We start from the raw sequence: 22,919 nt of genomic DNA, 5'->3' as shown, positions 1-22,919 counted from the left end.
ACACTAAGAGGCAAAAAAACATAAGTGCATATCGTCTTACACAAAAGCATTCAAAGTACATAAAACCTGAAAGCATAGGGTATATAGGAATTCTATCAATTATTTGATAAGGGATCTGGAGTCGCACACAATTTCACAGAGGGAACTGGGAAGTGAACTTGTGATTTATTTTTGGTATATCTCTTCATGTTGTAAGAAATAGAGCTATGCTGTAATAACCAAGCGGCGGCAATACACAGAACTCAGCGCTGAAGTAGGGCTTAATCACGTTAATGTTGGTGGTATGACAATGTTTTCTACTCACTCTGGTTGGAGATTTCTCTCCATGTATGTGTCCTTTTATCTACTCAAATGCTGATTCAAATCACTGAATTAAAGCCCCAAAATCAAAAAAAGACAAGACTATCCTTAACTGCTCTGGACGGACTGTTGTCTGTTCTGTATACTCAGTGGTGGATCTTCCTATAGGCGACCTCATAGACACCATACAAAGGGGTGGGGCACCAAAATCTAGCAAGAGAAAAAGCCATGTGGGGTGCAGTGCAAAAAAAAGGAAAAAAAAAAAAAAGATAAAATCTGCAAATTTGCACATACTGTGTTCTGGTATTATAATTTATTACTACTGTTTGTAAGCTAAATTGTTCAATCATGTGGATTTGTAGTAGCTCTTTTTCTTGTTTGTAATATATACAATAATTTTTGGGGGTGTGGGGTGGTGTGGGGGCCTGCGAATGTGCTAGGTCCAGCACTGTGTATACTTATAATTTGAGGGCTTGATCAATCTTCAGTCAAACTCTGCTTTAGGCTAAATAGTGGGCCAATTTCGTATTTGAAAATGGGTTAAAGGAAATCTGGGGGAAAGGTATTGTTATCTATAATTCACAGGTAAATGTTGTCAGTAGAGGTGATGCTGCATCAGCCACAAATAACAGACAGTAGGCTACTAAAGCAAATACTTACACTATTAATATGTTTACATTTACCTGTTACTAGAATTTTTGCCCTTTTCTTAGGCAATTTTATGTTAACATTTTAATTAAATTTATTTTGGGCATGTCATATCCTTTATCTTGACATCTTACATATAAAAACAGGTGGGATTCAATGTTTTTCAGTGAGACTATAGCACCAAAGTACGCTTCAGACTTTCCCAGATCAAGCAAAAGGCTCTGAGAAGGACCATTCATAAGGTTAGAGGGTAATAGACAAATACTTAATTTACTGTAATCTATTTAAAGACAGTGTTGTGGCTAATAGGTCTCACTTTAATCTTTACATTTACTTCATTTATACATTATGTTTGCTTAAGCGAATGCACAAGTTGGTTCAGTGCCATGTGAAGTGGCAACTTGTTACAATAAGCATGGACCCTAAACAAATCCACCTAGGGCCCAAAAGTCGAGGGCCAGCTCTGCTTGGTGTGATGTGAGCAACATGGACCGGTGACAGAATTTATTGATATTGGATATCCACATAGACACATTCACCTGATACACTGCACTCTTGACTGTCCCTCCCACTGTATCTTCATGTTTCTTCATTAGCTCACTGATGTTCACACCAACAGAGAACATAAATCTAGCTTCATCATCTCCTGTCGTCTGAATAAGGTCTGTTTTCTTTTCCCCTCACAGGTTTTACAGTATGTAGCGCTGATGACAAGTCACCAGAATCATCCAATGAGCAAGTTAGCTGTCAGTCCCATGTGATTTCATGCTTGGTTTGTTTATGAATAAGGCAGCGTGAACCCTGCGTGCACTGAACTGAAATGCTGAATTCTTTGGTGTGGAGAATGAAAGCCAAATTACAGTACTGCTAACAGCCCCAAAAGGCTATTGCATGTAATAGGAAATGTTCTTGCAGGTTATGCTCATGTTGTTGGACCTTCCACTTCTCAAATGTGACCAGCTCTTTTAGTAAAACATTCAATAAGATATCACTGCCTTGTCTCGGGCGCAGTGGGCATACAGATTTTTTGCAACACTGTTAATATGATGATGTTTTTATAGAACATTTTTCAGTGCATCATGTAATTTATGAAGGGAAGCAGCTGTATTATACAGTTAGTAATATTTCACACCTGGAAGCACCATAACCTCAGCTGTCTGATAGAGGCTGAGAGACTCCACTGGAGCAGTTTGAGGTTGATAAGGAATAGGTGATTATATACTCTCCCACCTGAGTATTTACTGGTTTTCAGAGTAATGTCAGAGCTTGTGGAAGATATGCGGAGACATCCCAGAAGGCCAGAGATCATTATTATCAGCAGTAATACCGCTACACTTCATATTGCTTTAAAGTTTATTTTTGGACTTTTAGGTAAATGTTTCTCAAGGGACCATGTGACTGGCAGGGGTAGTACTACTGCTAGTGAGCTACTTTGCTAGCATATTTACTGCAGGCTGCGTAAGCTTACAGACCACAGCAGCTGTGGGTTTTACAGTGTTGTTTTATGTGTTTTTAATGTTACAATGAGTAGATTTTAGTAAGAATATATGTTTGAAATTGAAGTTATTTGTCTTTCTACTACAAAAGCTTTGAGCTGTTTCCCTTATTACTTATTTTTCCAGCCAGGCATTCGTAACAGTGCTGGTCACACTCAGTTGTTGGGTGACAGACACATAAGAAAAAATGCCGCGCTAAAGTGCCCTCTTGAGTGGCGAAAATGAGAGGATGTGCCCTATCAGCTGCCCTCTTGAATGATGAAAACAAGCGGACGTGCCCTTTTGGCTGCCTTCTTGATTAACAAAAACGAGCAGATGTGCCCATTTTGGCTGCCCTCTTGAGAGATCAAAACAAGACGATGTGCCCTATTGGATGAAACGAGCGGATGTGCCCTTTTGGCTGCCCTCTTGTCCCCATGTCATGCAGTAGATGCCCTTTTTTCCTTTTCGACCCTGCCCTTCAAACATCCTGAGTCCGTCACTGTGGTTATGTTTTAAGAAAACATGGTTTGACTTAAATTAAGTACCTTTATTATTAACATAATGAAACATTGTGTGACATACGTCACATATGTTACGTGATATATGTCACTAGCATAGCATGCGAAACATACTAGCACATGTCATTGTTAAAATAACTCAAATTACGTTTGATTTCACAGGGTAAACAAACAATGGGATCCCGGGTGAAAGTCTAAAGTTTGTTTGACCACCTCCCCTCCCACCTGCTCTATGCTTCTTGGCTCTCTCGGAAAGTAGTTGTCTGGAGCGTCAAAAAATGCCTTCTGGTGCATCACCTCTTGCTGAAGGGTGCCTCTGTATGTCGGTGTCTATCCCTGAGGGCCACTGACTTGTTAGTATTTGATGAGTTGGGAGTGAGACCAGGTTGGATGTTGGTACAGAAAAGTTCTATGTGCAGGAGTTCATGAACTATATATTTCAAAAGGGAGGCTGACTTGCTACAAGTCATTACTTTGTTTATTAATAATTTTTACAGTGAACATTTTTGTATTGATTACATTCATATGACAGTAAGGTAGGCCACCCCTTTTGTTTTTACAACTACAGTCGGGCAGAAATTATAAAGAAATGTTGCAGCACTGTTGCAATTTGTAATACTGTAACAAGCTTTTTGAGGACAGTTTACAGTACCGATAGATAAGCTGGAAAGGTTCACGAAAAGTAACGTTAATCCACGACTCCATTGGTTGTTGTGATAGGTCATGCAACCCTCATGTTGCAGCTCGATGTAGTTGCTAACAGGGTTAATTAAATTGCACCAAGGCTACCCTCCATTCCCTTTCCTTTTTAACAGCACAGAGTATAAGGCTTCATAATCATGGCTGCCCTCCTCCTTTCTGCTTTTCACAGGAGTTAAGTCGAACATTAGTGCGCCAGGAAAACCTGTGGTGCTTTAACTTGGCCTACCGAGGATTAACAGTGAGATTTTTTTGTTCTGCAGAGCGGCCCTGCATCCAAGAAATGTTTGTAGAACTAAAATTATAATTAGCTTCTGCTTCCTTACCTATTTTTTCAACACATTAGAAAGCCCACGTCTGGGGAGCTGGCTCAAGAGGAATCGTCTACAGTCTTCTAGGATTCCCACAGACTAGCTTGCTGGCGTGCAGATTGAGTTGCTGTCAGTGACTGAAATTAAGTTCAGCTTGGCAGCTGGACAGGGAGGCTTCGAAAACAAAATGTGCCCCATCGCATTGCTAGTTTGAAATATTTTTTTTCTTAAACCAACAGATTTTGATCCAGTCTGAAATAGAAACATTTCTCTCTCCTTGCTTTAATAGCTTTCTTTTCCCAGCCCAAAATAGATCTACTTGTTCATGGAGTTAGTTCCCACTCTGACAGATTTTAGGTTAAACTGCAGATTTAAAGCCAGTCCATCTGGAGCCACAATAAAAGCTCTTTTCAGAAGGGAACGAGGCGGTGTGGAATGAATGGATGCTTCTGTCGAGGGAAAGAAAACATCATGTTTTTATATTTCCAATGAATAAAAGAGTTGGTATATACAGTATATTACTCGAGACTGCACTGACCTTGCTTTATGTATTCATGTACACACAACCCACCTCAAACCCACCATGTTACCAAGAGAATGATGATGTGCGTGTGTACTTTACACTTTAATGTCTGTAGATTGCGAGGCTATAGACACCTTGTGTGTGTGTGATTTTTTAAAAAAAAAAAAGTTTCTATCTGTGTTTTTCTTTTGTCCCTTGGTACAGTTTAGGACAGAATGTGCAGCGCTGAGTAAGAGCAGAAAGTAGGGACCTTGACCTGATTTCAGAGGTGAAAAGATAAGTGCAGAGAACAAGACGACATCTGTACTGCTTGCAACATCAACCGTTGCTATTATTGTAGCCACTACAGTCCTAAGATAATGAAGATAAACACATAATTCACCAGTGTATTGCTAAAAAGAAAATACTATCATTAGTATGCTGCTATGCTGTGGTAGGTTAACTGTCAGCAGCCTTGGAAGATAGCTGTAATTAGTCCTACAACGATGACAACATGAAAGTTTTATTATTATTTAGCATTAGTTGAAATGAGGCAAGAAAATGACACCTTGTTAGCTTTTGCAAAACTTAATACATTTTTAATCTGCTATGCCAAAAATGGTTGACTGCACTGCAGATACAGTGTGTATAAATCAGTGAGATAATCTTATATTAAAATCTACTCTGACTTTTAGGTCTTAGATTGAATCATCTAGTGCAGACTATGCAAAGTTTGACTTAGCTTAAGTAAATGTCACTTGCCTGTAAAATGCTGTGGGGATGACATATTTTTGGTAGGCCAACCTGTAAGTTAACATCACCCTGATTCCTGCAACAAAAGCCACTGGGATTTTTTGATTGGACTTTGGATACAATTTTTTTTTTAAATAAAAAGCTATTAACTAACTACACCATGGCCACCGCAACAAGGCCATGGAGCTGTGTTTGGCATGATGAAGTTCCGTAGTCTCTCATTTCACTTGTACTCAAAATTACAAGTACAACAAACACTGATTGGAATAGCATGTTTTCACAGATGTTTGGTCATAAACCAAAGTATTGGACGAATTGAAATTTTGACCTAATGATGGTGCTGGAGAAAAAGTCCCAGAATCACCAAATTCACTTAGATTCACCAAGTGTACCAAATTTTGCCCTAATCTATACTGTAGATGTTGGGTATTTGACTATATGATTGGAAACTTTGACCTTCAGAATCCAGTCATCTGAAAAAATGCTGGCATTGTACTTTTCTGCAAACTAAGGATACAATACATTTGCATGTTATTATAGCAGATACATTGAAACTTTACATTTCAGCAGCACTGTGGTTAACGTGTGGCTAAATTCAGGCACAGAAACACTTGGTTAGGATTAAGAGAAGATCATGTTTTGCCTTGAAGTACCCACTTTGGGGTGCACAATCCTGGCAGGAAAAGCAGCAATGTCTCAGTTAGAAAACAACAGCTACAAAACCCAATACACCATGTATGGAGTCTAAGAAGCCACTGGAAAGACACAGATGGGTCGCTACAACAAACGCTTCTGTTTGTTGGTCTCAAACAGTTTGTGTCATCTTGGCAGCTGTCTCGTCTAGGTGACTCGCCATCCACCGTCCCAGTCAGCTCATATACTTCATCACTTTAGAAATTTTAATATGATACGTATAAAATGTGCAATTGTTACATATTCATAGTTTGCAGAAAGGTATTATGCTGACATTTTCTGGGTGGGAAAAGCCAAAGTTACTGCAAGGGAAAGAGAAAGCTCATAACTGTGTCCACTCGCAATGTGGTAAGGAATTTTTACAATCTGAAAAGTTGATTGCTGGATAATGATCATTTATGTGATGTCAACTTTGTTCATTGTTTCTATATAAGGTTTGATTTTTGGAAAGCACACAGTACCTTCTGCCCTCAATAGCTTTATCCTATACCTCCACACTATGAAGTACACAAAGGTTATTGACAATGTGCCCTGTAGCAGTTAAAAAAAAGAGAAGGGAAGAAGGCAAAAAAAAGTACAGTAACAGGAAATGATATAGGAAACACACTGATGTCACTCAGACAGAAATTTTGGAAATCCAATAGCAATTTTAAATGTAGTAAAGGAGTAGTAGGACACAGTTTATGTTTGGCTACCAGCTGCCAAATCACATGATGGAACTTCACACTTCAAAGCAATCCATTGTCTGAAGAGGACTCATGTAGATACACACCGAAGCAAATTTTTGTTTTTCTGTGTTGTACAGATTTAAGAGCTCAAATGTTTTCAGCCACAAACATCCAGTGGCTTTTTTCCCTTAGCATGACGGTTCACACACAGTTCGACCGTAACTGTAACAACACACACCACATGTTTGACTTACGGCTGAGACAGACTGATTCTGTATTCACCAGGAACTCTAAAGTGGTTAATTTCTAATTTTCCATCATTCCCTTTACTTTCTGCTGCTTGCTTTGTGCAGATGATTAGAATTTCATAACTATCAATTTCTTGCTCGAGATAAAACATTCAGTTGAAGCAGACAATTCACATCGCCCGGAGTGACTGCTACACCTGCTATCCATTCACATCTTTATGTTGACGCTGAATACACTGATACCGCCTCCAAATTTTGCCCGGCAATTTATCCGAACACACCATTCAGTTTCAAATGAAGACATCCATAATAAGCATTTACAGTCTAATAGTACTGCAAGGTATTATCCAATCAAGGTCAATTATCAGCACAGTTATCGTCTATTCATCAGCAGTGAACCGAAGGTCTGGTGCTGTACAACACAGAAGAGGAAGCTTAGAAAAGAACTTAGAGAAAAGCCTATAGATTCATAAACACTGCATAGCCAAGTTTCACAGTGTGGCTGCATTTATAGGGATTCAGCCTTGTCAGGAGAGCTCCAGGCAAAATTTATCATGCTATATGTGGGTGACCTTGGGGAGAGGTTTACCAGTAGATTTGGGGAAGAAGCAGGGTTGGATAAGGAGGCACTTAAGCATGCAGAGACAGTGTGCTACAGAACTCTTTCATTTACTAGCTCTGTTTTTCACACCTTGCTATAAATAAAGGGATTTGGGGGGAGAATCTTCCCTCTGTACTGACTATATAAACTGATTTAATTAACTTACGGATTTTACGGCTATCATCCCCAGGTTCCTCAGCAAACCCTCTAAAGCCTCACGATTTTGGCTTAAACTAATTCTAGGTAACAAATTGAGAGAGTTTTGTGAGTGGACCATAGCTGAACTCTGAAGTTAATATTAGTAAAAAAAAAAAAAAGTTTGCATTGATGAGTCTTGACCCTGGGAGGAGGAAAACATGTTTTGGCTTGATTCACACCCATTTCCATTATCAGAGGTGGCCGCTTATTATTCCTCACACTCATTGGAGAGGCGCAGTGCTTCATTTTCAAGCCGCAAAATCACAGACGGGCGTCGCCATCCATAATCAATCTGCTTTGCTTGTGTTGAATATTCTCTCAATTTGATTTTCTTTGGTTTTTTAATTTGGTGCAGTGTTAACAGGATTTCTTGGTGATAATACTTAAAGAGGGGAGCAGTGATAGAGTTGAAGAACACTGCAAAGTGAATTACAGTAACAGATCTGAATTTCTATTTTTCAGTGATCTACTGATTATTATCAATAGCTGTGTAATCTTCCTTATAATCCTATTTGCTGTGTAATTATGTCATTTCTAACCCAGCTCTAATCAGTAGGTGGCCAATAAGTCCTGGCTGGATTTGTATCCACTTGTTCCCTTGTCCTAACAGAGCTCACTCACCATTAAATGTCCCTCTGCACTCACAAAGAGGCCGACTGACTCTGCCCCGCGAATGCCTCTGTATTTAGCCTGATTTACGATATCGTTTTGCAATAAAGGCCAGTGTGAGGGGAAGAGATTCATTAAGGAGCCCAGTTTATGTTTTAGAGAAGTCCGGAGGGGCCGCGGGAATACTGATTGGCACACAGATATGTGCTTGTCTCATCCTTCCAACCCGAGCCAAAAGCTTTCAGCACCCTTTCCCCTCCTGCCATGTGCACTGGATGGCACAAAGGAGGTGTTGTTCTCTGCCCGCAGGATGCCCAGGATGCTCAGGGTTCTTGCCACCCATGTCTGCAGTGTCCTGCTGTGGTAACACTGTTCCAGACATACCAGGCCCCCTCACAGCACCTGGAGGCCCTTCTCAGCATCCCTTAATGACATCCCTGCTGACCCTCCCAGCCACTAACAGCGGCGCTTATTTGGGTCCGTCTCTTCCATCCACAGCTTTACCAAATAGGCCAGCGGCACGGCATTGCAGTGTTTACTCTTTGTCGGTCGATACTCTTTAATCCCCGAGATGATGCTTTCTCTCATGAACTCAAAATAGCTCTTCCTCCTCCCCAGTGAAGCCACAGGCCCATTACTCTTTATTAGCTCTTAGCGTCTTAAATGTGGCCATCCATTAGAGGCGAGGCAACAAACATCCCCAGCAGGTCCCTCAGTAGCCTGCCAGTACACACATGCACACGTACTCACACACAAACACTCATACACTAATTTAAACTGACCCTTAATCAAGAGCAATTATTGTGCATTGAATTCAGCTCATCTCCTCGATAAAGAAGAGTCACCTGTGTAGCGTATACCCTCAGAAGATTTCCAAACTTTGTATTGCATCCCTGCATCCCTCCTCCATGACTCTTACTTATCAGCTGGGCGGACTCCACAGACCTCTATCTGCCTGAATGATTTCTTTTCTATGGAAGCTGGCATGAAGTAATACCATACTGTGTCATGTATTGATTCTTTTTCCAGTCCCTCTTTCTTGAATTTCTTGGTGGCTCAAAAGCATAAATCATCTGCAAATGATCCCTGAAGGAAATATTGTAATTATTATTCTTGACGCATGGTCACAAATTCAATAGCCCTTATTAATTGAACATGGAGAGAAATATGATGTGGGTAATTCAGCGGGACTAGAGAGCTTCCCGTCATCCCTCATGTTTAAGGCTGTCCTGTTTGGCATTCATGACAAAGCTCAGAAGGATTTAGGGTCAGGATGAGGGTCAAAGGGAATGTAATTGTAAACCTCAACAAACAGCAGCTTTGTATTTGATTTGCTGTTTTCTGTCGAGACTACCAATGTCAGGGGAACCCTTTTGTATGTGATATTTGAGTAAGAGATTAGTAAAAAATTGAACCCTTTAAGAGAATCCAGGTATCACAGTGAGGCTCAATCCCAGAACACCCCTTGTACCTACCACTTAGCCCTTACCCCTCCATTTTGTGTGCTCACATCTTTGAATAGGGTGTCCTGATTATTGTTGGGATGGAGGGGTAGGGTGAAGTGTAAGGCGACATGACCTTGCAAACGGAGGTTTTTCAGAAGCACATTCCAAATTGAGAGTTGTGAAAAATCATTGCAAGCAACAAAAGAAACCCACAAATGCATTTCCTTCCTTGATAAAAATCTAAAAAAATACAAAAACCATCCTGTCATTTTGGCTTAATGTTGTTTCAGTATGTTACTGTCCTTTTCTTTATAGCAAGCATAACAAAAAAAAATGCTAGTGATTGGCTTGTAATACTGTTATTGCCATAGTGAAGTCTGCTTACATAAACATAATCGATTCCTTCTGGTGAGGTATCAGGGTCTTGAAGGGTTGTTCCATTTCATGGGGGGAAGATTTCAACCATTCCCCTTTGTAGCTCTGCTTCGAGGGGCAAGGGGCACTTGAAAAAGGGTTAGGGGTAAAAATAATAAATGAGATTGAAAGACCCACCTTTTGTTCATTGTTGCTCACCATCTACTTCTGCTACTTCCTATTGAGCTTTCTGTCCTTGTTTCTCATTTCTTGTCTGTCTTGACGTGTGTGATGAAGCATAAAGACCGACCAGGCAGCCACTCGGGCAGCCATTCACTTCTGTGTCCACCCATATTATTACAGCCAGGAGTGGACAGCAGGAACGCGCCCTCTCCTTCCCCGGTGTCCTCTATTGTGGCTTTTCATTTACTCAGCTTCTGCAAGTGTGAAGGCTGCTCTTCGCTCCGCCAGTCCTATTCCAGCTCTACATATCCTTGCGTGGAGCCCCAGTGGTAGGATGAGTGAGCATGTATGAGGCCGGGTATAGGAGGGGTGCTGCTTGGCTAGTTAGCACTCATGTGAGACCTGTCTCTCTCCCCTGCACACCTCTACACAGTCGTGTCTGACGGAAAACCCCCCCAACTGTAAACCTTAGAAACTCAAAAGCTTAAATTGACTGCATGTGCAAGTGTGGCATCGGATAGAAGTGACAACTAATTTAATTCGAACAAACATTTTTGTAAGGCTATTACATGCTGTACGCTTGTATACTGCCTTAGAAATTAGATTACACAGCAGCTAGAACAGTGCTGACAGAGACTGTAAATCCATTTCTTCTATGAGACTTGAAGATTGTTTTTCACTGAGCTGCGTAAGGACCAGAACTAAAGTCTGTCCACTGCTGTCTTAATTGAGTCATTTCCCTCAAAACCACAAATGTCAATCTTATGGTGGCGCTAGAGGAAAGGTCAGAGGATCATTAAAAGTCATTAGGATACATCATCTGGGAACTGTGAATGTCTGTACAGCATTTCATGACAATCCATTACAAAAATTAATGAGATACTTCAGTCTGGTCCAAAGTGGCGAACGGACCAACCAATCGCTAGTCCGTCTAAAAATCAAAATAAGTAATTATGTGCAGATATACAGTGCTTTCATAATGCCCATTTACCAATAACGTTTAATAAAGCAACCATCAGCTGTATTTGTTTGATGCTGAAATCACCACTGTCTCATCGGCGAGAGGTCCTGACAGCTGTTCCATGAGGAAAACACAGCCTCAGTATTGTTTCCTTACAGAGAGGAGGGGAGGAGGGGGATCCCTTTTATTCTAAAAAAAAATAAATGGAAATGAAGAAAGAGCCTCAAACATTTGAATTTATCTAGCTCAGCATAATACTGCCTAACGTTTTACGATTTAATGCCACACAATAGGGAAATTTAATTATACATGATGTGGATCATAAAGTGTATGCTGAAATAGACATTTTTCTCAGTTGAATTATCATTATTTTTCTTATGTCTTTGCCTTTCTCTGCCGCCTGAAAGTTATGTGTATCCCTATGTTGAAGAGATCTGATTTGCAAATTTGGTATCTTTTAACATTCCCTAACAATACAACATCCACCACAGACCAACTGCAGTTATTGATACAACATAGATTTTATATCACTTTGACATGTCATAGATGGAAAAGCACCGGGGTGTATTTAATGACAACCATCAGTGCATTGCTACTGGGGAGTGTATTATGTAGTGTGCATGCTGGCTCACTGGAATAGCCTACTGGGACACTTACTGGTTTTCACCTGTGCTTTTCCTGCTATGACAAGTCAGAATGTCTGCTGTAAAAGGGGTCTATTGTTGCTACGACAGCTAGCAGTTGCTACCACTATCACACAGCTCATACAGTGACAGTTATTTGGTGGTGACCGAGGTTGACTTTCGAGTTTTTTATAGATAAAATCTAGTGCTAAATACTGGGGTGACTGCCAATGTTGTTACTTGGAAAATCTAATCATTCTATGGAAGGTGAAGTTGACGTCACGGTGTATAAACTTTTGGGGCACGGGGTGCCATCTTGAGAGAAACGCCTATAGTGGTTACTGCTTACCTTCTGTTTCTTCTGCCTTAAAAATGACTCGACAGAGGTCCAATTCCCTGCTCCAGTCTGCGTATTGAAGGGTCTTTGGGCAAGACACTGGACCCCTCCTGAAGGCTCACCATCAGTTCTAATGGTGTTAACAGGGGAACACAACTGGAGGGTGTGTGGTATACTTCCATAAAAATGGTGTCCAGATATCACCACCATATGAGTACTGTGAAAAGTGGCAGTGATTAGCAAGACAGTGGAGTGACTTACCACAACAGCAAACAGAGAAGCTTGGATTAAAGCACACTTTCTGTTTGCATGTACATGTCAGTGTGTGTTTTCTCTGCGTACTCCAGCTTCCTCCCACAGTCCAAAGACATGCAGGTTAGGTTAACTGGTGACTCTAGATTGGCCGTAGGTGGGAATGTGAATGTGAACGGTTGTCTGTCTTTATGTGTCAGCCCTGCAATAGCCTGGCAACCTGTCCATGGTGTACCCCGCCCCTCGACCAATGTCAGCTGGGATAGGCTCCAGCCCAGGATAAGCGGTTACAGAAAATGAATGAATGAATGAATGAATGAACAGAGACCCCATAACAATCTCTGATTAGGATGTCATTACTCCACTATATCTTTACATTGCAAATAGTTGTTTGCTGCTGTATAAATGCTCTCAATATGGTATAGAGCTCCTTTAACACAGATAATTATGCTGCACACTATTGTTATAGTGCTAACACTGCTAATATACAGTCCAGCGAAGTAAAGTGAAAGCAGGCCCTGGGGACAGAGTGAGCCAGTTGTAGGGGCCACAGCAGGAGAGGGCCCACACAGATTCTAAAAGAATGATTTTATTAAACAGAAATGCCTAGAGCAATATCCTCTCAGGGGGGTCCAGTTATCTGAGGCACACCCCCGCTGCACGGAAAAACAAAGAACGATTGCAGTTTGAAAAGTAGGTTTGTACTGTGTTTTTCAATTTCTCCTCCCCAGAACAAAGGAGGGAGCGATTCATCTTGAAATAGCATTGTATGATTTATTAATTCCAATCCATAACACAGGCTTGCTGATTCTGATTATGTTGGATCTGGGTTTGGAGATTTCCAGGCTTTATTTGTCTGGAGATAGGATTATTTTCCAGTTTATAAATTCAGTGTCGGTTTTCAGGCACTGGTCCTAAACAAGGTTTGCATGTTTATGCTGCTGCTCAGTGAACTGGCTCACACTGTTTGGGGGCACACACTAAAATACACCGAAAAGATTATCTTAATTAAACACAAAGCATGGATTAGAGACATTTTAAAAACTGAACTGAAGTTTGAGTTACATTTAAGTCAAATCAACATCTGGTTAAACCCCATTTATCAATGATTGTTGATTGATAGTGTCCATATGTAATTATTTTACATCCTGTGTGTCTGCTCTACAACCTGACACAGTAACACTTTGGTGCAGATGTACCAAGATCCTAATTTGTATTGGATTTTCCATTTTCTGTTCCATTTCCTCCTTTCCACTAGAATAGATGCTCATTTCATGATGAGCTGACTGCGCTTTTAGATTTTGTTTGTACACAAGATGTGCCTCATTGCTTTGCTTTAATTCAAATAACTCCTTTGATAGGTACACGCTGTGGTTTGACAAAGCTCTGTCTCTTAGAGGCTCCTCTGCCTGCTTTTGCATTGCAGTTGTAAACAGAGACTCATTTATTTGGTCTGCGTCTTTTTTTTTTTCTAGTTTGCTGGTGTCAAATGTTAGCAGAACAGCCTTGTAGAGATTTCACAAACCTTTTAGAATTTCATTTTTTGAAATCCTTTCTATGGTGCACAATTAAAATCTGGCAGAAAGGTGGATCTGGTCAAAATTAGTAACTTAAAGGAACAGTGTGTAAGATTTATGGGGATTAAGTGGCATCTAGGATTGCAGATTGCAACCAGCTGAAATTTATCCCAGTTAGAAGTCTTTCAGTGTTCAGGTTCAGGAGATTTTTACCGGGAGACAAATCACCCATAGAGGTCTCCTCCTCTTTCCCTCTTCCGGTCACGTTACAAATCAGTATTTCTTTTGACTGAAAGAAGTAGCTACCACGATGTCACCCATTGGTTTTTGGACTCTACATTGGCATTTCAGCCGTCACCATCTAGGTATTTTGCAGCCAGAAGTGACCATATTTAGATGAGAGAATGGCACTATGGAAGAGTGAGGGGTGGATCTGACTGAGAAGGTCACTATCTGAGTCTTCAAATAGCCTGTCACTCAAAGGAGCCCGCAATTAATTATGCTTCACTTAAAGCCTTAATAAAATGTAAACGGGAGAGTTGAGTTACATAGAAATTCACCCTCCATACAGTTGTCATTAAGGTGGAAATTAATTGTAGAGACCAAAACTGTTTTGTTTTTTTTTTGTACCAGGTTGTAAACATGTTTATTTCTGCTGTAAAGTTGGGCATTTTAATATGGGGGTCTATGGGGGCTGCCTGGCTTCTGGAGCCAGCCTCAAGTGGCCATTAGAGAAACCAAGCTGTTGGCTTCTTTTTTAGCACCAGATGTTGTAGCTTGATGTGTGCTTACCTATGTTAGCTGATACGTTACGATCCAGACGTTCAGGAGGCTTTTACCAGGGACTGAATTACGCACAGAGGTCTCCTCTCCAAAACAAACCCGCTGATTTATATCAGTTAAAACACTGATTAAAACAGTGTCACATAAAAGAAAGAAAAAAATGTCGTGGGGGGACTGCTAACAGTGGTCGACGCAAAAACACAAATGTACAAACATGGCGGTGGTTATCTTTGTGAACACAAACTGCCAGTATACCACCTTAAATTAGGGATTGACCAATATGTTTTTTTCAGAGCCGATGCCAATACTGATTATTATGAAACAGAGATGCGGATAGCTGATATTTACAACTGATATATGTCTGCTGTAAAAATCATAGCTGACACAGAATTTAAAAAAAAAAAAAAAACACTGACAAAGCACTACATTTACATGCAATTAAGCATATATTTGTTCTGAGAATTTTTCCAATGAAACAGGGAGATGCCAGCAGCACTTTGAAAAAAAAACTTTGACAAGTAAACAAATGAATGGAAAATATAAAAGTGCTCAATGAGGTTTAAAGTACTGTAATAAGTAAAACACTGAACTGTAGGAGTACAGCAATGAACAGCAGATGAAAATGGAAAGTGCAGGGAGCTGCCCATAGCCTTTATATATATATATATATATATATATATATATATACAGTACAGGCCAAAAGTTTGGACACACCTTCTCATTCAATGTGTTTTCTTTATTTTCATGACTATTTACATTGTAGATTCTCACTGAAGGCATCAAAACTATGAATGAACACATGTGGAGTTATGTACTTAACAAAAAAAGGTGAAATAACTGAAAACATCTTTTATATTCTAGTTTCTTCAAAATAGCCACCTTTGCTCTGATTACTGCTTTGCACACTCTTGGCATTCTCTCCATGAGCTTCAAGAGGTAGTCACCTGAAATGGTTTCCACTTCACAGGTGTGCCTTATCAGGGTTAATTAGTGGAATTTCTTGCTTTATCAATGGGGTTGGGACCATCAGTTGTGTTGTGCAGAAGTCAGGTTAATACACAGCCGACAGCCCTATTGGACAACTGTTAAAATTCATATTATGGCAAGAACCAATCAGCTAACTAAAGAAAAACGAGTGGCCATCATTACTTTAAGAAATGAAGGTCAGTCAGTCGGGAAAATTGCAAAAACTTTAAATGTGTCCCCAAGTGGAGTCGCAAAAACCATCAAGCGCTACAACGAAACTGGCACACATGAGGACCGACCCAGGAAAGGAAGACCAAGAGTCACCTCTGCTTCTGAGGATAAGTTGATCCGAGTCACCAGCCTCAGAAATCGCAAGTTAACAGCAGCTCAGATCAGAGAGCAGATGAACGCCACACAGAGTTCTAGCAGCAGATCCATCTCTAGAACAACTGTTAAGAGGAGACTGCGCGAATCAGGCCTTCATGGTCAAATAGCTGCTAGGAAACCACTGCTAAGGAGAGGCAACAAGCAGAAGAGATTTGTTTGGGCCAAGAAACACAAGGAATGGACATTAGACCAGTGGAAATCTGTGCTTTGGTCTGATGAGTCCAAATTTGAGATCTTTGGTTCCAACCGCCGTGTCTTTGTGAGACGCAGAAAAGGTGAACGGATGGATTCCACATGCCTGGTTCCCACTGTGAAGCATGGAGGAGGAGGTGTGATGGTGTGGGGTGTTTTGCTGGTGACACTGTTGGGGATTTATTCAAAATTGAAGGCACACTGAACCAGCATGGCTACCACAGCATCCTGCAGCGACATGCCATCCCATCCGGTTTGCTTTAGTTGGACGATCATTTATTTTTCAACAGGACAATGACCCCAAACACACCTCCAGGCTGTGTAAGGGCTATTTGACCAAGAAGGAGAGTGATGGAGTGCTGCGGCAGATGACCTGGCCTCCACAGTCACCGGACCTGAACCCAATCGAGATGGTTTGGGGTGAGCTGGACCGCAGAGTGAAGGCAAAGGGGCTGACAAGTGCTAAACACCTCTGGGAACTCCTTCAAGACTGTTGGAAAACCATTTCAGGTGACTACCTCTTGAAGCTCATGGAGAGAATGCCAAGAGTGTGCAAAGCAGTAATCAGAGCAAAGGGTGGCTATTTTGAAGAAACTAGAATATAAAACATGTTTTCAGTTATTTCACCTTTTTTTGTTAAGTACATAACTCCACATGTGTTCATTCATAGTTTTGATGCCTTCAGTGAGAATCTACAATGTAAATAGTCATGAAAATAAAGAAAACGCATTGAATGAGAAGGTGTGTCCAAACTTTTGGCCTGTACTGTATATATATATATTTATGTATACCTAATTGTGCCGCCTGTCTTGATGCAGTGGCTCCACCACACCACTAGGTGGCGCACGAGTTGAGTTTAAGTCGTTATACCTTTTCAGTAGAAGAAGAATATGCAGACTTGCAGTAGTGCACAACAAAAAAGTTAAAGTTTAATAGAGCACAGGAAACATATGTCTGTAAGTATAACACATGTATTGCTCTGAGTTTAGTTGCTTATGTTATGTAGAGTTGCTCACTTGCACTTTATTGTTTGTCATTGTAATGCCGTTGCGGCGCCGATGCTAATTTCTGCGAGTGCGTCTATGAAGAATTCCATTATATGTTAGCATTATGCTAGTGGACCATGCGCTAATCGTTTTTCTACATTTGTGGCACTCATGCCAGTTATATTTTGAGTTAACTTCCGTCTTCTTTTTATTAAGTAAAGGAGCTCCAGGTCATGTTCACTTGATGACTTGGTGATTAGGCTACATCTTTTTTTTTCTGTTGCAGTGGCTCATGGAGCAGTCTGCTTCTGGCTATCACTTGTGTAACCAATCAGTGGGGATTGTAGGCGGGACATTGTTGCACAGCCAAGAGTGGGACTTCAGGCATAGAGAGGCTGTATCAGAGCCAGAGGAGCGCGTTTTAAAATAAACGTATTTTATCGCTTATCGCTGAAAAAAACCGCCGATGCCGATTATCATAAATATGCCGAATATTATCGATAATTGGTCGATCCCTACTTTAAATCCTGCACATCAAATCTTTCATAGGCATTTGAATATGTATTGTAGCCTATATGTATGAGGAGTGAGCTATATGTATGCATTATTATTTTGCAACTTGTTTGTATAAGCACACGTGCGCACATTTAAATCCTTTTTGTCAGCTGTGAAAACAGTAAATCTCATTTCAACACAGGGATTAAAGAGCGTACTCCTGTGGAGAGAGCACTTTGCTTTGACTTTAGCTGAGACACTGGGGCTCAGACATGAGAGTGAGAGTAGCATTACTACCCAGGGACCCAGAGAATGACTTTGTTCCTCGCTGTTCTGTCTTGCCGGACTATCAAGCTTTTCATTTGTCGGCAGCGCAATGCCACGTTTACAACAACGGCTCTTGCCAACCAACAACGCAAGGCTCCTGCTTGTTCAGGGAAAATACAAATTGCTCTGTGGTGCTCTGCTGCTCAGAAGTCTGTGTTCCCTGCCGTAAACACAGGGCCCGGATTCGAGTGTTTACTCTGATGCAGCTAACTGATGCCGTAAGTAGCACCGATGCTGCCCCTGGGTTGAGGGTTAGAGCCTGCCTGCACCCTTGTATCCCCCAGTGGGACAGCAGGACTGAGGTCATGAGGGGCACTATGAATCACAAATCCCTGTCTGATTTGTAAACTGTTGGGACATTGATTTACACGGGTGATCAGAGGAAAGAAATCCGCTGGCAGCTTGCAAGAAGATGGGGGTATGCTGAGGGAGTGTAATCACACAGCAGATTGCTCTTGAGAAGAAGGTCAAAGCCTACTCTTATTGTGATTAAATCTTTTTTTTTTATGTGGGCTGTGCTATTTCTCAACCAGTGGGGCCATGGGCGGTGACAAAGGAGTTTGTACTGTGAGATGGTTCTTAACATTGAAGGGGGCTAAACGGCACCTATCAGGCTTAATTGTGATTATGATGTTAAATGAATTTGTAAGCAGTCATACTAATTGTTTGTATGTCTAAACATAACTGATAACATCCCCCCCTTTTACCGGACCCTTGACAGAGTACTGTATATATAACTGATTCATTCAGAATTTCCTACCAGATTTTATTTTGGTCAGTTTCAATGTGCTGAGGTTCAATATAAAGATATTTTTCTCCAAAATCTTGATGTGGAAGGAAGCAGATGTTCTCAATTGTTCAGTGTTGCATAAAAACATATGCAGGTACAAGTACTTTGCCGTCATAAAATCAAATTGGCAAAGTTATAATTTCCATCAGGAGCTATCTGATCAAAGGGTGGAAAACTAGATTATGAATCTTATAAGGCATTCAGTGGTAACCTTTAATTCTTGACACATTTTTATACTTGGTGTGGACACATATCTGTCAGTACCAAAAAAGTGTTGAGGGTCGACCAAAGTTGGATTACCAACCGGGCAAAACAGGCAACTACCCTGCGGCACCGGACCCCCATGGGCCTTATTATTCAAACTTTAATTGGATTCCAGTGGGTTTACAAATGACTTTTTGAAACTACAATGCTTAAGTACAATATTACAATATTTCACATTTGATTTGGCTCAGTTTGCATGGCAGAGTTTACTCAAAAAACACACTTTACACAAAATAGTGTTCACAACTCTTGATCTAAAAGTTTCACATAGCACACAAAATGAAAACTCGAGCAAGTTTAGCAAGTTTAGTAAGTGAGTTTTATCCAAATATTGCCCAATTTTACAAATTACAAATTAGCCTTGAGGGGCTTATTTATTTTACCAGTGGATTTTAGTCATTTTTGCATTTAAAAATAAAATGTCTTGGTCAAAATGGTCAAAAAATACTGTTAAACAATAACTAATTCTCATCAAGGCAGTTTGCAGTAGCAGAATTTACAACAGTAATTTATACATGAGGAAAAAAAAACTTGCAGTGTATGCAGTCAGTATTTGAAAATAAAAGTAATGTAGAGTAACATGTCTTACTGTTAGATATAGATGATGATGTTGTCGACAATCTGAGTAAATTTTATATTTTATATTTTTGTAATTTTATATGTTTTTGAAGGTAAAAATTTAGCAAGTCAGTTTTGCACACAGATATCTTTGGGCTGGGTAGTATTAATGAGCCCTGACTCAGACTGATGACTTTACTGTTTGTTCAGCAGTCCAAAGCCCATTTTTCCTTTATTTACAGTGATATAGCAGCAAATGAGAGGCTGGAACCAGCAAATACACTTAATTCATCAATTGATTGTAAAAACTGCTGATTAGTTTTGTTTTATCGTTTGATTAATTGCTTAATTGTTTCAGCACTAATTATGATACGATAGAAAAACTCTCAGTACTTATTCCATATGTCTGGGTCTTTTCTTTGTCCTGCTTTGTTTATTTACAGTACACAAACACTTCACTACGCTTCAGATTTCTCACAACCTGATCTGCACTGCCAGCGATACATAATGGTTTGAGCGAGGCAGAGATTGTAAGTGGTAGGAAAACATATATTATGAATAGGACAGACTGTCCCCCCTCACATCTGTGCAAATAGCATATTATTGCAACCCTATTGTTAGATGACACCCTGTTGTGGTGGGAGTAATTATGATGGGAACAAAGGAGGAAGTCAGGTGAAGTAGTATAAAGAGCCACAAAGTCTTTAGTGGGGAGGAATTCAGGTTGTGTCTCGATGATAAACCCAGATTCACAAACCTCCTGCGAGATGTGAGAGTGATCTTTTGAACCAAAGCCATTGTCTTTACATCATCCTAACCAATTGCTTTTCAAGGCATGAAAGTTAACTTATGTTAAGTACTTATGTACCTAACTTAAGCTACATGACAAACGTACTTAGTTTAACCCAAAACATTATTTTTTTCTAAACCTACAATAACCAAGTAGTTTGGGTGCCTAACTGTGACCGTGAATAGGAGCACAGTACTATCAGTGAAGTGACCATTGGACGTTAGTCGGACTTAAGCTTTACCCTCACACATCCGTTTTACCATGAGAGCGTAGTGCATGTTTTCACTGATTCAAATAGCAAAAGCTTCTGTTTTGTTTAAAGACTGTCTGTGTACAGCGAGTGAACTTGCCCTGACTCATCACTTCGTTTTCTGTCTTTTAGTAGCCGACTGTCGAGTCTTAGAGGGATTACAGAGATATTCCTCCATCCCCACATACCTGCCGGTCAACTACCAGGTGCTCAACGCAGACTTGGCGTTCTTCCTGAAGGAAGCCAACCAGGACTTCATGAGGAACTCTAGCCTGATGTCACGAACTGAGCCCTTCTTCATATACCAGGCCAGAAGTTTGCCCTCCATGAACACTAGCTATGGGCCGTTCTCTGTGGAGCAGCCTGTCCCTTTAGAGCTCCTACAGAGCCCGGGGACGTTTCCCGCTTCGTCTGTTTTTACCTTCAACTGGAAGGTTCAGACCTTTATCATGAATACCAGGATTCACTTGGCCAAGCCCAAAGTCCAGGTGCTGTTTTATGTCGCAGGCAGGGACTGGGACGACTACAGTACCATTGACAAGCTGCCCTGCGTGCACATGTTTGCTTTCCATGAGACCCAGGAGGTGCGTGGCACTTGCCAGCTGAAGGGGGGGCTGGGGCTGTGCGTGGCTGAGCTGGAGCCCTTGGCCAGCTGGTTCAGCCCACCCAGCGTGGTGCCGGGACGCCAGAGGAACCTCGAAGTCTCTGAGGGCACGCCAGTGGAGCTCTACTACATGCTGCAGTCCACAGAAGCAGGGGAGTGCCACTCAGAGGAGGCCAGGAAGGACAACTTCATCCGCTCAAGCCAGGAAGGGTTGTTTGGTTCGTACACCTCCACACCGCTGCGGAGGATCGGTGGCGTGAGGCTCTACCAGAACCCCACTCCGCCACCCCTCGCTGAACACAGGCTGGATAATAACTTTATGGTCATGGTGCCTGCCACACCCATGAGACAGAGGGAAACTGTCTCTGCTTTTATCACTGTGTCAGCCTACTCTCCTGTGGAGATGTTTACTCTCAGGTAAGAAATTTCTTTTTGTTCCTCTGTGCCGTGTCTGGCTGCAGACTTTCTCTTTCAGTCTCAGACTGTGGAAATGCAGCTGGTGTCTATTGACTCATGCAAATTCAGTCTACCTTAAAGATTTAGGCACTATTGACACTAAAGTTTTTCTTTTTTAATATATATCCACACTGAAACATGGTTAAATCTCTTCTTCTTTCTCTTCTTTCTATAAGCAAACACTAAGATTGGGCATCACAGAGTTGTTACAGAGCTTTGTCTCATATATAACCACAAATTAATTGTTCACATTGACTTATTTATTTATTTATTTATTTATTTCATTGTCTGATATCAAACAACTCAATGAGGATGAAATAATGATTTGACCGCAGCTCATAAACACCACTTGTTAACCAAGGTAAATAGCAATTCCTGTGCTTCTGCACGGAGACTGTTGATCAAATCAGTATTGATCGTGGAGTCGTCTGACAACAGCAACGTAAACACAGGCTAATCACAACAACTTTACTGCGTGATTGGTTGTATTGGAATTCCAGACGAGTGATGAGAGATGGAAAGTTAGAGGAAAGTTGGATTTTTAACTTTACTTTCACACATATTTAGCACATGACTACATCTGTGAAGGCATGTGTCTTCATTTTAGAAAAGTGATTTCATTATCATTTCTCAGACGGATGTGCAGAATGAGTGAATAAGTAACAAAAATCCGCTCCTGGCACTATTGTCAATTCAATTCTATAACTATTTCAGTCAAGTGACCATCACACATTCCATATAACAATGACAAGTCAGCACCAATGACCGTATATAAAGATGGACAATGTGACTGCTCCCCTAAAGTGAAGCTAAAACATCTCCCCCTGCTGGCTAAATTTGGCTTAATTAGTTATTTGATGCTATAAAAAGGAGTGTGATGTAATCACTGACAGCTCTGCACGGCAGTTGGTGTGCTCGAGATCAATGCCATTGCTTGAGATTGGGCTGGACAGGTGTATGAGAAGCGGCACCCTCCATGGCTGAAAAACAAAGCCAGTGCTGAAGTGCCGAAAACTGCAGTTCCTCCAGTGGCCACCTGAGGCTTGCTCAGTCAGTCCCCGTAGACCTCCATGTTAAAATGCCTAACTTTGCAGCAGAAATAAACATGTTTACAGCTTGACACAAAAAAGTTTTCTCTCTATAGGTAATTTATCCCTTCATGCCACAGAAATA

At 40.9% G+C, this 22,919-nt stretch overlaps 1 protein-coding gene across 3 annotated transcripts in view; it reads left to right on the top strand.

Annotated features, from left to right (window-relative positions):
* si:dkeyp-14d3.1 (transmembrane protein 132C) overlaps positions 1-22,919 on the top strand; it is a 191,350-nt gene that overhangs the window by 14,122 nt on the left and 154,309 nt on the right. Inside the window, exon 2 of one of the 3 annotated variants that reach the window (XM_049579349.1) lies at positions 20,822-21,707. The exons of 1 other annotated variant lie outside the window; for it this stretch is intronic. In XM_049579349.1, coding sequence (XP_049435306.1) covers positions 20,822-21,707 — 886 coding nt within the window. Of the gene's footprint in view, positions 1-20,818; positions 21,708-22,919 lie in introns of all 3 variants that reach the window. One more of the 3 variants, XM_049579348.1, reaches the window with a different exon arrangement.

This window comes from Epinephelus fuscoguttatus, linkage group LG6, assembly GCF_011397635.1.
Source record: "Epinephelus fuscoguttatus linkage group LG6, E.fuscoguttatus.final_Chr_v1".
In the NCBI taxonomy this organism is placed as follows: domain Eukaryota; kingdom Metazoa; phylum Chordata; class Actinopteri; order Perciformes; family Serranidae; genus Epinephelus; species Epinephelus fuscoguttatus.
The sequence above is the reverse complement of the archived record's forward strand: the minus strand, read 5'-3'. Positions and strand labels throughout refer to the sequence as shown.